We start from the raw sequence: 14,343 nt of genomic DNA on the forward strand, positions 1-14,343 counted from the left end.
CAGCACTGCTTTTAGGTTTCTCTCTCTCTCTCTCTTTTTTTTTTTTCTGTACTTTTAGCTTTCTTGGCCAGTCCCTTTTTCAGTTATCCATTTCTGCAAGCTGTCACAGGGGTTAATCACTGAAAGACAAGGAGACAACAGCTACCCACGTTGCTGTCTATGGACTGAGGAACAGATGTGAAGTGACCATTCACTGATCGGACTTTGAAGGAAGTGATATGACTGATCATTGATTGTGATGAACGTCAATTATTCACATAGAAATTTCTGGATTGAAGCACTGGAGTTTCTGTTTCATGCCACTGCTCACGGTTAATATGCTGTGGTATATTCAAATCCTGTTGACCTGGTGTGATTCACTACACTGTAGTAACTTAGATTTATGCATATCAGAACCGTGGAAGCAGGAGCTGCCATCATAGAAAAATACGAAGAATAACATAACAAGTCTCTGTGTACTCATTTGTGAGGCTTGACAGTTAGCCTTCTGCTATAAATGCTTTAAGTGTTTTTTATAAAGGAAATTGATCATTACAAATAAAGTTAAACTTCTCCTTTGTCCCCAGCCCCCTCCTGTTTCCTTTCATAACCTCTCAACCCACATTAGCATCATAAATTCAAAGACTGTCCTTATTGGAAAAGACCCTGATGCTGGGAAAGGTTGAAGGCAAAAGGAGAAGGGGGTGGCAGAGGGTGAGACGGTTAGACAGCATCACCAACTCAAGGGACATGAATTTGAGCAACCTCGAAGAGATAGTAGAGAACAGAGGAGCCTGGCATGTTGTAGTTCATAGGGTTGCAAAGAGTCAGAGATGACTTAGAGACTGAACAACAATATCCTTTATTTTCTCTTTTCGAAAGTTCTGTCTACACATACGTAGAGTTTAAGAAATATGCAGAATGGGGTTTGCTCTTTACTTTGCATCATAATTTGTGTTTTTGTTTATCACATTTTCTTTTGCTTCTTATATTTTTATTTCCTTCTTGAATTAATAAATATTTTTGTCTCTCCTTTCTCCCCACTAGTTTGAAATTTTTGTTTCTGTTTCATCCTGTTTCTATTGAATAAGTGAAATAACTTGTGTTTAAAAAACAGACTCATATATAAGTGGATATTAAAGAGGCCTGCCCTGGTTTAGAATTCTGGTAATTTCCCCAGATCTCTCCGTGGCAGCAAGCAGGGATACCCATGTTTGGTCATATTTCTGTAACTATCTTTCTGATACGTTTGACAGTGGTTGTGTTCTGTTTGTCTTCCAGATTTATTCAAGAGATAGAGCATGCCCTGGGACTTGGTCCTGCCAAACAGTGTCCTCTTCGAGAGTTTCTCACCATGTACATCAAAAACATCTTCCTCAATCAGGTCTTGGCTGAGATCAACAAGGAGATCGAAGGAGTCACGAAAACATCTGACGCCCTGAAGATCCTGGCTAATGCAGACACCATGAAAGTGCTGGGGGTGCAGCGGCCTCTCCTCCAGGTAATCATATTCTTTGAACTTATTCTTTCTATCAGCAGTTTTCACTGACTTGGCAAGAGTTACAAATTGAAAAGAGGAGAAGAATTACCATCTGTTTCCATGTTCATCAGGGACAAAATAAGAGGAAATAAATTAAATGGGCACTAGGGAAATTAAGGACTAATGTAGAGATAATGGAAAGTCCTGAAGATCTCTAAGAAAAAAATGGTTAGTTTTGAGTATGGGAGATGGTGAGCCTCATTAACATGCAGGCAACTCCTCATTATTGGCCTGAAACTTGTCCTTGAATAGAATTCTCTTTCCAGTGGTGAGAGCATGCTAAAGTAGAAGGGTTTCCAGGGAGGAAGTGACTCTGCCTAACCTCAGTGACCAACAGTAAACCCTCAGTTCCGTTTGAATGCTGATTTGGCTAGCTCACAGTGAATCTGAACCCACCTTGCAAACTGGCTTTTGAAGGTCAGATCATTTGTTAATTCAAGTGCCGATCATCTTAATATGAAAATGTTACTTTCCCTATTTTAAGCGATGGTTTCTGGGCAACAGAAGTAAAACAAGTTGTTAGATATTCAGATTAATAGACGAGGTATTTATTTTACATGCTTTAAGCCAGTGACTTGGAGGTAAATAGAAAACCAAACGCAAATTTGTGTTAATATGAATTTCAATTATGAATATACATTAATTATTGTTATGTTGGATAATAATTGGACCTTTGCAGTGTTTCTTCATTTAAGAGAATGATGGGCACAATAGTACATTTTTGCATATGCTGTATGATATGAGGATATGTCAAACTGTGGAAGACTTGAGCTCTTCAAAGAGAAATTGGGTAAATGGGATAGTTGCTTTAGTTGCCTTCCTTGACCTGCTTTTACATACGTCATCCTTGATTTTTCCTTCTTTGTACACTAGAATGGATAAAAATGCTGGCCCTCTCGTAGGGAAATGTCCTGGTATGAGCATCCTCTTTTTTTATGAGCAGAGTCTTCTATGGTCTTGAGAACATAGACGAGAGGCACTCATTTCCCCCAGAACTAGAGTAATAGCAACACGTCTAGGAAGATGTTCGTTTGGATTGTCTGAGTCTGCGTTCCTAGTGAAGCATCTGTCCTGAGTGTGGGACGGAGAACAAGGAGAAGAGCAAAGACATGTGCCCACTCACCCTCCTGCGGGCTCATTCTTCTACTGGCCCTTTGCATGGCCGGCCTCTTCTCTTGGTACCAGTTCAAATGTCACTTCCACAGGGAAGCTTTTCCTGACTCTCTGCCTAAGTAGGTTCCCTTCGTTGGTTATTTTTCATCTTCCCTCCTCCAAATTTATTCTCAACACTGGAGCCACATTTTATGGATGTATCACACAGACTCCCATGCCAGGTGACTTATGATCAGGTTCTGCCAGTAGGCAGCGTGAGCAGGAAGTTGGAGGGTCAAAGGAGAGGGAGCGATTGAGGTCTTGTCTCCTTCCTCTCCGTTTTGGACCTGAGTTCTGGCCTTGGGTGCCTCCCTCCATAACGAGAGGTCCTGCCAGATAACACTTTCTCCATGGCTCCAGCTCTCGCTGGACTATGACACCACCATTTCCTTTCCTTGGCCCTTGATGAGAGCTTTCTGCTCTTACCAGTCTCTGGGAGCCTCAGCATCCCTTGTTCCTTCTTCCAGTGCTGCCTGTATCTCTGTAAGTCATCTCTTCATTAGTATTTCTTCGTTAATCATCTGAATGGAATTCTGGTTTTCATTTAGGATCATAAATAGATTTCCCTAGTTAGTCACTGTTTTCAGGTTTTAATTTTTGTCTTTCTTTGCACAACAGTCATAGTTGTTTATTTTCTGGCTTGTTGATGGTGGGGGACAAGGGAGGCCTGGCGTGCTGCAGTCCATGGGGTCACAGAGAATTAGACACGGCTGTGTGATGGAACAGCAACAACAACAGGCTTGTTGATTTCCTATCTTTTCTCACTAGAAATTAAGTTCCAAAAGCATAGGCAGGAAGAATGTGCTCAGGAGTTTGTTGGATGAATGTAAATGTGGGTGGGTGGGTAGATAGATGGTCACAGTGAATAGGTTTTGAGTGTCTTAACCGCAGAGTCAGAGTGGGAAGATGAGAAATAGAGAGTGACAAAAACTTGTTTGCTTTTATGTTATGTCTGACCATATCATTAATTTCTTCTCCATTAGAAAGCCTCTCAGCGTGTATATCCCTCAAGTATCATGCTATATGCTGCACAGAGCAACTTTAATACACTTAGTATGGTGAAAATAAAAGAGACTGCCTACAGACTGTATCTGGGACCTAAAGATACTGGCTCATTAGACATGAGGATTTTCAACTTGACTAACAGAGACACAGTAAAACTCCTAACTGGTTGACTACAGTCTGGGCCATGTCAGGGCCACACACCGCTGGCTACACGGCATCTCTGGGCCGTCCACCAACGTGCTTGTCAAGTCACTGCTAACCTCATCACCAGCCATTTGTACGTGTTACTACGCCTCTTGTCCTTCAAGTCAATGACTCCATTCTGAGGCTACATTCAGAACTCCAGCCTTACCTCTTCTTTCTTTCTTTGACCTTGTCCAGATATGATAGTTACATGTAAGTGAATAAATCTTAAAAGCCATTTAAGCTATTCATCTCCAAACAGGTTTACAGAGCCCAGATACCTGCTTTCTTATTTGTTGTTTTGTTCTCCCTTTCTTCCTCAGAGTTTTATTTTTGACAGTGAAAATGAGTTAGACTACATCAATAAGTTTGTTTAATATTCTCAGAGTTAGGTTAAAAAAGTACATGAGGAGGAGGCTATTTTCCTTTCCCGTCTTGAGAAAGTCTCTGGCTTTCTCTGATGCTTGTAAATTGTTTCCTGACAGTTTCTCTCGTGCTCAGATTTCAGTGTTTCTTATATGTGTTTCAGTGTCCCTTTAATAATTTTTTTATTCCCAGCTAATTATAGGTAGCTAATATAAAGAAAAATAATTGAGAAGTGATTCTCAGTAATTGTAGCTGAGAATCCAAAGCAGTTGTGAAGAAGAGAGCTTGGAGAAATATCTGTATGTGTGAAAGATGCAGGAGGGCTAAGTATGGAATTCTGTGTCCTTCAAAGCCATTCCTCCTGCTCACTGTGGTTTGGTTACAGACTGGAAAGGATCGTGCCTTTCCTTGGAGGCAGCACCCACTGTCATAAAGCATCAGCCCGATGGGGTTCTCGGGGGACAGTGGACAGACAGCTGTCTCCGTGCTGCTTCCGTTTATTTCGTGATGTGCAGACACAGAGAACCCCAGGACACTCGGTCCTTTCCTCTCTGAAATGGCATTTGGTCAGGGTAGACAGTCGGTTATAAGGGGGCATTTATTTGGGCCATAACGTCCTTTTACATAGACTTCCCAGGTGACTCAGTAGTAAAGCGTCTGCCTGCCAGTGCAGGAGACTCCGGAGACATGGGTTTGATCCCTGGGTGGGGAAGACCCCCGGAGGAGGAAATGGCAACCCACTCCAGTATTCTTGCCTGGAAAATCCTGTGGACAGAGGAGCCTGGCGGGATATAGTGCATGGGGTTTGGAGAGTTGGACACAGCACACACGCATGCTCACGCGCTTCTACATTGGTAACTTTACTTTCCAGGCACATGGGAAGGAAGAAAGGAAGGAAATAGGGAGGAAGAAATTACAAGGACCATTTTATAGGTGAAATAACTGCGTAGATGCTGGCTGCTGATACAGCAGCATTGTACTAGAAGTAACAGAAGCAGTAATGATAGCAGTCATAATAGTAAATAGTAATAATGGTGCCAACTCACACTTTAATAGCATTTGCTATGAGCCAGACACTATCGAGTGCTTTATGTGTATTGACTTGTACATGTTTTATATGCATTGACAAGAGCTTTGTGAAGGTGGCATTCTTATTGTGGGGAGGAAACTGAGAAACAGTGAAATTAAATAATTTGCCCAAAGTCATTTAGCTAGCATCAATAAAACTGTAATTCAAACCCAGGTGACCTAACCCTGGAACCTGTGTTCTAACTCAGTTTTACTCAGTGTAAGAGAATGCTTCCCTGCAAGCTGTTCATTTGCATACTCAGTACTGTCTGACTCTTTGTGACTTCATGGACCATAGCTGGCCAGTCTCCTCTGTCCATGGAATTTTCCAGACAAGAATACTGGAGAGGGTTGCCATTTCCTACTCCAGAGAATCTTTCTGGACCAGGGATCGAACCCATGTCTCTGAATTGTAGGTAGTATGGTACCACTGGGCCACCCAGGAAGCCAAGGTTTTTGTTAGCAATCTGCTGTTCAACATTAAGCCTTTTTTTTTTTTTTTTAAAGCAATTTGACATTGTCGGTTGAACCTAATAGTAAAAGATTGGAACTTGTGTTTTTATCCCTGGGTGTTTCAATTTTCATTTGTTTCTAGTAATTCGTTGTTATTTATTAAAGTATCTATCTGCAGCAGACTGGGAGCACAGGGGGAGAGTTTGGAACCAGATTCTCCTTGCAGCCAGAGATGCACTACTCTAAACCCATGTATGTATTGCCTACAGGGAAGTAAAAGTGTAAAGCCAACCATCTTCCTTACCTCAGTTGTCTAAGCCTTTTTCCAATGGATGGACTAGCTTGGATATTTGTTGCAGGTGCTTCTCTCCTTGATGCACAGCCCCTACAGCTTTGGCTGCTGTAGAGAAGACATTATTGAATAAATGGCTGAGCGAATAAAAATGAAAGAGCTCATGATGGCTTCATTAATACAAGGGTGTGTGTGTGTATGCAGGTTTTGCCCCCACTGTATAAGTTTCATGGTCTTGCGTTTAAGACGCATTCAATTCAGTTCAGTCACTCAGTTGTGTCCGACTCTTTGCGACCCCATGAACCGCAGTATGTCAGGCCTCCCTCTCCATCACCAACTCCTGGAGTTTACCCAAACTCATGTCCATTGAGCCGGTGTTGCCCTCCAACCATCTCATCCTCTGTCGTCCCCTTCTCCTGCCCTCAATCTTTCCCAGCATCATGACAATGTTTAAAACATCACAGATCTTATACCTCAAATGCTGTTAGATGGAAACAGGTAGACTATGCTTCATGCTCTTACCATCTGAGAGTCCTCTGTTACCATCACTTTTTCTGCAGAGTGGCCTCCATCCATTGCAAGGCAAAGCATGCTGACTCAAATGAAAGAAATCCATTAAGAGAAATTCCTCATTTCTCCTAACTCAGATCTTCTGGCATTCCAGACATAGAGCTATGGAAACAGTTGATTGTTTGAAGTGGATACCCCTTCATGCCTTATATATCACAGCAATCAACCAACTGTTCACTCATCAGACATGAGGAAACATTCTCTCTGTTCCCTAACTTGTCCTTGGTTTGGGGATGTAATTTGATTTATTCCTCTTTAGTGTCTCCATCCAGAAAAGGGGAGAGGAGACTAATGCTTAGGTTTTTCTCCCTTAACTATCACACAGCTGAATGGACATATTTCGGTGTGAACAAAAGATACAGGTAAAGGTTCACCTCCACCCTCCCACCAGTGGAATACCTGGTGTCCTTGTTACTTAGAGAGGGACCTGTGGACAAGAACGCAAGACCTCTGAGCCAGAATATGCATGTGTACGGCATCCCCAGGTGATTTGTGCGCACATTAGATTTTGAGGAGCACAGCCTCCCTAGTGGCTCAGTGGTGAAGAATACGCCTGCCACCGTAGGAGATGAGGGTTTGATCCCTGGTCAGGAAGATCCCCTGGAGTAGGAAATGGCAACCCACTCCAGTATTCTTGCCTGGAGAATCCCATGGTCAGAGGAGCCTGGTGGGCTACAGTCCATAGGGTCGCACAGAGTTGGACACAACTGAGTGACTGAGCACACACATACTCCTTGTACGAGAGCAACGTGAAGCGTGGTCCATGGACTGGTGCATCATATCACCCACTGCTGCTGCTGCTGCTGCTGCTAAGTCGCTTCAATCGTTTCCGACTCTGTGCAACCCCAGTATCACCTGAGCTTGTGAGAAATGCAGATTCCTCAGCCTCAACTGTGCTCCAGAGTGGAGCTCAGGAATCTCTGGTCCGAGCAGCCCTCTCGGTCATTAATAGAGGTGGAAGTTTTAGAAGCATTGTCTTACATAGTACCAGCATTTCCAGCTGGAGACTAGGCAGTGGGGCTCTAATGCTGTGGGCTTCTAGCACTGCGGCAAACAACAGTAGTTACTTCAAAAAAATGATTCAGCTTTGTTTCATACAGATGCCAAATTTGTAAAAACAATATTTGCCGCGGCAGCAGAAGCTGCTTCCTAGTCTAGCACGTTGCTGAATGTTGCAGAGTTCTTTCCAGACACAGGCTGAGTGTACGTTTCCTGGCTCGTGTTGAGCAATGTGAGACAAGGACAGCTTTCCTAAAGCCGAGGCTTAGATTCCCACGTTCACTGGAGGATAAAACCATAAACTGTGCAAGTGAAAAAGTTGAAGCAGTATTCAAACATTTAAAGCACATTTTCATTTCCCTCATTGCCCCAGTGTGTGTCAGAGCCCTTCTGAAAAGTGAGATAGTTAGAGGCAGCCTGCAAACCCTACACTCTTCTCTCTTCCTCATCCTTCTGAGCTCCCCACTGCTGCCTGGTGGGGTGTGTGCGTATCAGTTACAATTCTCTTTAGAATCACCCAAGAGCTTTCTGAACACACCCAGGGAGTTGGTTCAGTTGATCAGGGGTAAGATTGCATTCCAGAGATACAGATTCAGTAGATCAGGGGTGAGGTCTGGGCATCCAGGTGTTATGAGCTGTCCAGATCATTCCAGCATATACAGATAGTATTAGCATCACTTGTCACTGGCCTGCATCTTTCTACTCCATAGAATCAATTACTGCCCTGAGAGGAAGTACAGAAATGTTATAAATAAGGGATTCTTTCAGTCAGTTTTGTAACAAAGGATCTGTTAGATACTTTGAATCAAGCTTGATAAATAAGACTTGGGATCAGATACAAATAGATTTAAGTCCCAGATGTTTCAGTGGATACTTTTGTGATCAGGACCAAGTTGCTCACCTCTCCATACCTATTCCCTGCTCTATAAAATAAGAATAATAAAATATGTGTCCTAGGAACACAGACATCATTTTTAGGGTTTGGATGGAATAATGGTTGTAAAAAACATGCCTCCTTCCTTTTCCAGTCACAGATGCCTGGACTTCAGCCTTGACCACTCTGATGCCTGTCCACAGCTTAACTCTCAACTTCATAGCCTTTTGACTTCTACTGACCATGCCTCACCAGTCCTGTTGTTTCTTTGTAGATTTCAGCCTGCATCTCCTCTCATCACTAACTTGCTGTTTACTCACTCCTGTTCTCTGTGCTCCCTCACCCAGCTAGTAACTCGTGTTTCCTTCTTCCCATTACCTTAGAGTGTCAGCAGGAGATGGTATTGTTTCACTTCCTGCCTCTTTTTCCTGGATTTGCCCACTGATCGTTTGTTAGCAGCAGAAACAGCATGCAATATTTATGATCATTAAAGCTAGTATGTTCATTTCCCAGGGCAAGTATAACAAATTACCACAAACTTGGTGGTTTAAAAAATAGAAATTGATGGACTCATAGTTCTGGAGGCCAGAGGCCACATTCCCTTCAAAGGCTCTAAAGGAGGACCCTTCCTTGCTTCTTCCATCTTCTGGTGGTCCTGGCCTTTTTTGGCTTTGGGGAGCATAATTCTGAGCCCTGCTTCCATCTTAATATGATCTTCTCCCACAATCTCCATTTTTCCTTTTGTATTTCTTCTCAGGACACTCTCATTGAATTTAGGGCACACCTTAATCCAGCCATGACCTCACCTCAACCCTTACCATGTTTATATCCACAAAGACCCTATTTGTGACTAAGGTCACATTCTGAGGTTGCCTGTGGAATGTTGGCAAGACACTATTCAACTCACCACAGCTAACAATTAGAAGCAGTCTATATAGAATGCAACATATTCAACTTGCTATATTTTCCTAGAAAACCCTCTGGCAGGAAGCAGTATAGAAGTAATGTGTTAAGGCAGTAGGGCCAGAATGGTCTAAATTCTAGATGTCAGCAAGGTTCCAAATGAAAGTTTTTGGTGATTGCTGGAGCTCTAGTTAAGCTTTATTGAAGGTTTGTGGACACAGCTGCTTGCAGTATGATTTGCCAGAGATAATTACACTGATGCCCAAGCCTATTATCTCCCCGGCTAAGTCAAGGTGCTGCCAGTAACCTCTTGTTGGGTTCCCAGGGAAGTGTGGCCAGCAGAAGTAGCATATTGTTTTCATCATATCAAATTATGTTAATGTGAACAATGTTGGATTTGAGTGGTGTTTGCATTACAGCCAGTTGTTGCCACTCTACTCCATGGTACAGAATAGATTTAGTTTTTATTAGCCTAAATAGATTAGTCCCATTTAAGGTCTGCTGGAAGTCATCATGGAAATCATTAAGTGGAAAAGAGAGCTGATCAATTTTTTTTTTTTTTTCTTCTCCCCTGTAAGCTTGGAGAGGTGGTGCTAATGGTCTCACTGTGCTAAAAATAAGTCTCAGAACCAAGATGCCTTGAGGCCTAATTTGATTCTTCAGTGTTTACCTAAACCTAAAGAAATACTGACTTAAATAGTAACTTCACATTTTCCTATAAAAGTAAAATAAAATACTCACCAACAATATTATTTAGACCCTTCATGATGCATGAAGGCCTCAAGTAACCAACCACTAGTGGCTGCTTCAGGTTTTATCTGGGAAGATGGGCTACAAGATTCCTTTGTTCTTTCTGATTGTTCAGATTGTCACTGTGGCTTTCAACACTCCCCTGTCCACTTCTGAGACAGCTGAGCAAATTACATCTTTCAATACTGATGTGGACTTTGGGTGTGTCTTCAGATTTTCTTATCAAGTTGTGCTATTTTTGTATGATTATTTTTGTTAATAGTTTAAAGCATTTTATTTGTTATAGAATTCTTGTTGTGATTCTTCATAGCCATTCAGGAAAATAACTCACAGAAATTCCACCATGGCATGGTAGAAAAAGCATTTAAAATGGGGATCCGGTCTCCCTATCAGTCCAGTGACCTTAGACAAGCCCAAGCCACTTATCGTCCCTCAGCTTCACATTTCTCTATGAGAATGATACTGGCCTAAACCACCTCGTAAGATTAAGGTGAGGAATACAGCAAGATTGTGTATTCAGCAGGGCTTTGTGAACTGCTCTACATATTGAGTTGTCTCATAATTGTTATTATTGCTCCACACACCCACATGATCATTCAGAAAATCCATTAGCATTAAAGGAAATGATGCTAAGAAAACACCTACAGAAATGAAAAATATTTCCTATTAAATGAGAGGCTTCACTAAGTTTTGCCAACAGTTTGTTTTATAGATGATTGGACAACCAATATAAGAACCTGGTATTTTACCCCCAGAGTTTATCATGAAAATATTTGAAACATCTAAAAAGACTGAGAAAGAAAGAAAACCACCCATAGCTCACTATCCAGATTTTACAGTTAGCACTTTTCTGAATTTGTTCCATAGCGTAACCAAACCTGATAGATTTGAATTCTTTTTCAGTCATTCTAGAAATGAATTCCCAGTCATTCCTGAGCACTTTACCATGATGTTGTTCACAGATTTTTTAATATCTTACTTAGAAAATCTGAACATAAAAAGAAATATATTAAGTGAGAAAGTAGTTGCTTTGTGTTAACTGTTCAGTTTCTAAAAGTATCCATCCAGATGTTTCCTTAAAATAGTGTCATGGAACAGGAAATTGACCAACCCATGCTTGTTATTTATCTATTACTTATAGATTGCCTTTATTGAATAGACTGCCTTTATTGAATGATACTACCGGGGAATTTGCCCTTAAAACTCCTGATGAAAAAGGATATGAAGTGAGCAAATGAGAGATGATTTTTATAAACATGCAGAATAGGCACATCATGTGATCAACTTCAACTTTTTATAAATATCTTTGTAGTCTTATCTCTGGCTGAAGAAGAAATAGGACCTTGTTGTCCATTTGGCTGGTTTTCATAGAAAGTCCCCGGTTAACTAGATGGGAGAAAGGGGTGTGTGTGTGTGTAAATACTCATATATTTAAACTAACTTCATACAGTATAGCCAGTGAGCCATTTGGAGAAAACCAAGAGGGGCTAGAAATAAAGATATCATTTTTCTTCTGTCTGCAGAAAATCATTTGCAGCCAACCCAATGCATTGTATAAAAATCATTAATGATATGAAGTTGTTCTTTTTTGAAGTCAGTTAAAAATACAACTGTTTTCTCCAGCATTCCATCAATTATCAGAATGTGTTTGGGACAGATTTTAATTTAGATGCAACTTTCCCAGAATTCATTTCTTGTATCTGGGTTATGAGGTCAGTGTATAACACAGAGGCTGGGAAGGGCTTATCCACAGGGCTGGAGGAGTCATGAGGGGCTGCTGAATGAGAAAGTAATTACAGCCAATGACACTTGTTTACCAGCTTTGCTTGGTACTGAGAAACTTGCTTGAGCACCAGGCTGTTTCAGAATGACATCAATATAGGGATAAGCCCTGGGTTTTGAAGGAGGATTCTGAATTTACTTTCTAAGTAAAGGCAGGCCCACTGATGGCCATCTTGGTCTTCACCTAGACTGTGCTATGTAACAGGGCTTATTTGGGGTAAGTATTTTGAGGGATTTGATTGGCTGCTATCTGTCTGGATCTTGCCTCGGCCCACTCCTTGGTGGAGAAGCAGGAGAGAAGGCAATGACTAGTGACAGATCTGCTGACGGGGACTGAACTGCATTAACACTCGGTCGTTCAGATCTTTAGAGAGCTGTCTTTGCCCAAAATAGATTTGACTTTACTTGCTAACAAAGGCATCTTCCGATGTATTTCTCTTCCTTAAACACTGGAGAAGAGGAAGAACATCCCATCGAGAGATAGCAGGAAGGGAGAAAAGACTGGCTTGACAGCCCAAGCAGATGATCGTTACCGTCCTTGTGAGCAGCAGGATTGCTGACCTGGCACAATGACTGGTGGAAGCCGGATGAGCATAGACAGAGAACTGCTCAGGGAATCTTTGGGTCCTTATCCTAAGTCATTTTTGCCCTGTCTGGATAGAGCAGCTCTGGCTTAGAGATGTTCTAGTGAGCCAAGGAAGAGGAAGAAGACTGCCTCAGCTTGAAAGTTAAACGGCCCTATAGGATGAACTGTTCAAATAGAGTAGATGCTTTTCTTCATGCTTTTCAAGGATCCTGTCCTGCTCACAGCCTAGCGTGCACTTTGTCTTAGCTTAGACGCCCTAAGATGGGCTGGCGAAAATCTGACGCATCAAATGTAACAAGAGTGACACGACACAGCTGGTTAATTTCCACTGGTGAAATTCTGATAAACCTAAAGGATTACTCACTACACACCTCCTTTGTGCTATCACTGGACAAGGAGATGAGGATATACAAAAGAAATTTAAAGCCCGACTCCCACTTCTCAGGGTCTTCCGGTTTAGTTGGGGAATCAGAATTCCTCACGCCTATAAATGTGAGGGCAGCAGAGGACCATGGGTACCTGAACACTGAAGGTGATGGTTCAGCAGATTTGCAGTTTAAGAGAAAGATGGTGACGATGACCCTGTATGTGAGACAGCAAAAGAGACACAGATGTAAAGAACAGACTTTCGGACTCTGTGGGAGAGGACGAGGGTGGAATGATTTGAGAGAATAGCATTGAAACATGTATATTATCACGTGTGAAACAGATCACCAGTCCAGGTTCAGTGCATGAGACAGGGTGCTCGGGGCTGGTGCACTGGGATGACCCTGAGGGATGGGATGGGGAGTGAGGTGGGAGGGGGGGTTCAGGATGGGGAACACATGTATACTCATGGCTGATTCGTGCCAATGTATGGCAAAACCACTACAATATTGCAAAGTAAGTAGTCTCCAATTAAAATAATTAATTTAAAAGATAAGAAAGAATGGAGGACTCAGCTGAGGGCTGGAGAATTCTAGAAACTTTAAACAAGAGGTGGGTCCTGAACTGGACATTGTAGGATATGTAGAAATAGAGAAGGGGAAGTATTACTTGAGCCAAATGATACATGTGAAGACACCAAAGGGATTGTTCACAAGATGGTGGGATTAGTCTAGGTGAGTGAAGGAATGGAGAGTGAGAAGGAAGGTTCTCAGTGCGCAGAACTCCCATGGAGGGAGGTCTTAAACTTTGCTGAACTGTTCCCTTTGTAACAGCCTGGAAGGGTATTCTTTAATGGGTGCTCTCTTAAGAGAGAGTGGGCTTGGGCAATTCACAGGTGAGATTAGAAGGCACCCAATGCCTAGAAATTCACTTGATCTGCTGGGCAGAGACATTTCAAACCCAGGGAACACAGAATGGGAATTTAGTTCTCTGTGTCCCAGAGATATGTAATTCTCTTTGTAGATTTTACTTGATAATAGCTGTGCCCCAGAAAACCATCTTGTTTAACCAATGTGATAAGCTGACAAAGTAGTTTTTCTCTCTGATTATTAGGTACTCTGTGTAGTCAGTACACTGGTACCATGTGAGTGTGGTTTCCTCTTTTATTTTATCTCAATGCACTGTGTTATAAATAGTTAAAAACAAAGCAAAAAGATAAGAGACAAAGAGCCTGGGGTCAGAAGGGCCAGCCAAGATGGGAGTCCAGTAATCCGACCCAGAGAGGAAGATGGCTTCCAATGAGTGTTTCTCTCTCAGACAGAAGCTTCCGGTGGTAACCTCACAGCTACCTGAGGTTTGGTGAACCCCAACCTTTTGCTCGGATTTGAAGTCATTCTTTTGATTGATTGTTGTGATTGGGCAAACACCCCAGATGGGCTTACTTTCTGGGATAAGTATTGTGCTCGTTAATCGTC

At 42.1% G+C, this 14,343-nt stretch overlaps 1 protein-coding gene across 4 annotated transcripts in view; it reads left to right on the forward strand.

The window, feature by feature from the left end:
- EXOC4 (exocyst complex component 4) overlaps positions 1-14,343 on the forward strand; it is an 807,451-nt gene that overhangs the window by 557,462 nt on the left and 235,646 nt on the right. For all 4 annotated transcript variants that reach the window (XR_009600448.1, XR_009600449.1, XM_060414840.1 and 1 more), the window contains exon 11: positions 1,261-1,480. Coding sequence is in view for 2 of the 4 variants with exons in the window: in XM_060414840.1 (XP_060270823.1) it covers positions 1,261-1,480 (220 nt within the window). In the remaining 2 variants the exon portion in view is untranslated. The remainder of the gene's footprint in view (positions 1-1,260; positions 1,481-14,343) is intronic.

Source organism: Ovis aries, chromosome 4 (assembly GCF_016772045.2).
Source record: "Ovis aries strain OAR_USU_Benz2616 breed Rambouillet chromosome 4, ARS-UI_Ramb_v3.0, whole genome shotgun sequence".
In the NCBI taxonomy this organism is placed as follows: Eukaryota; Metazoa; Chordata; class Mammalia; order Artiodactyla; family Bovidae; genus Ovis; species Ovis aries.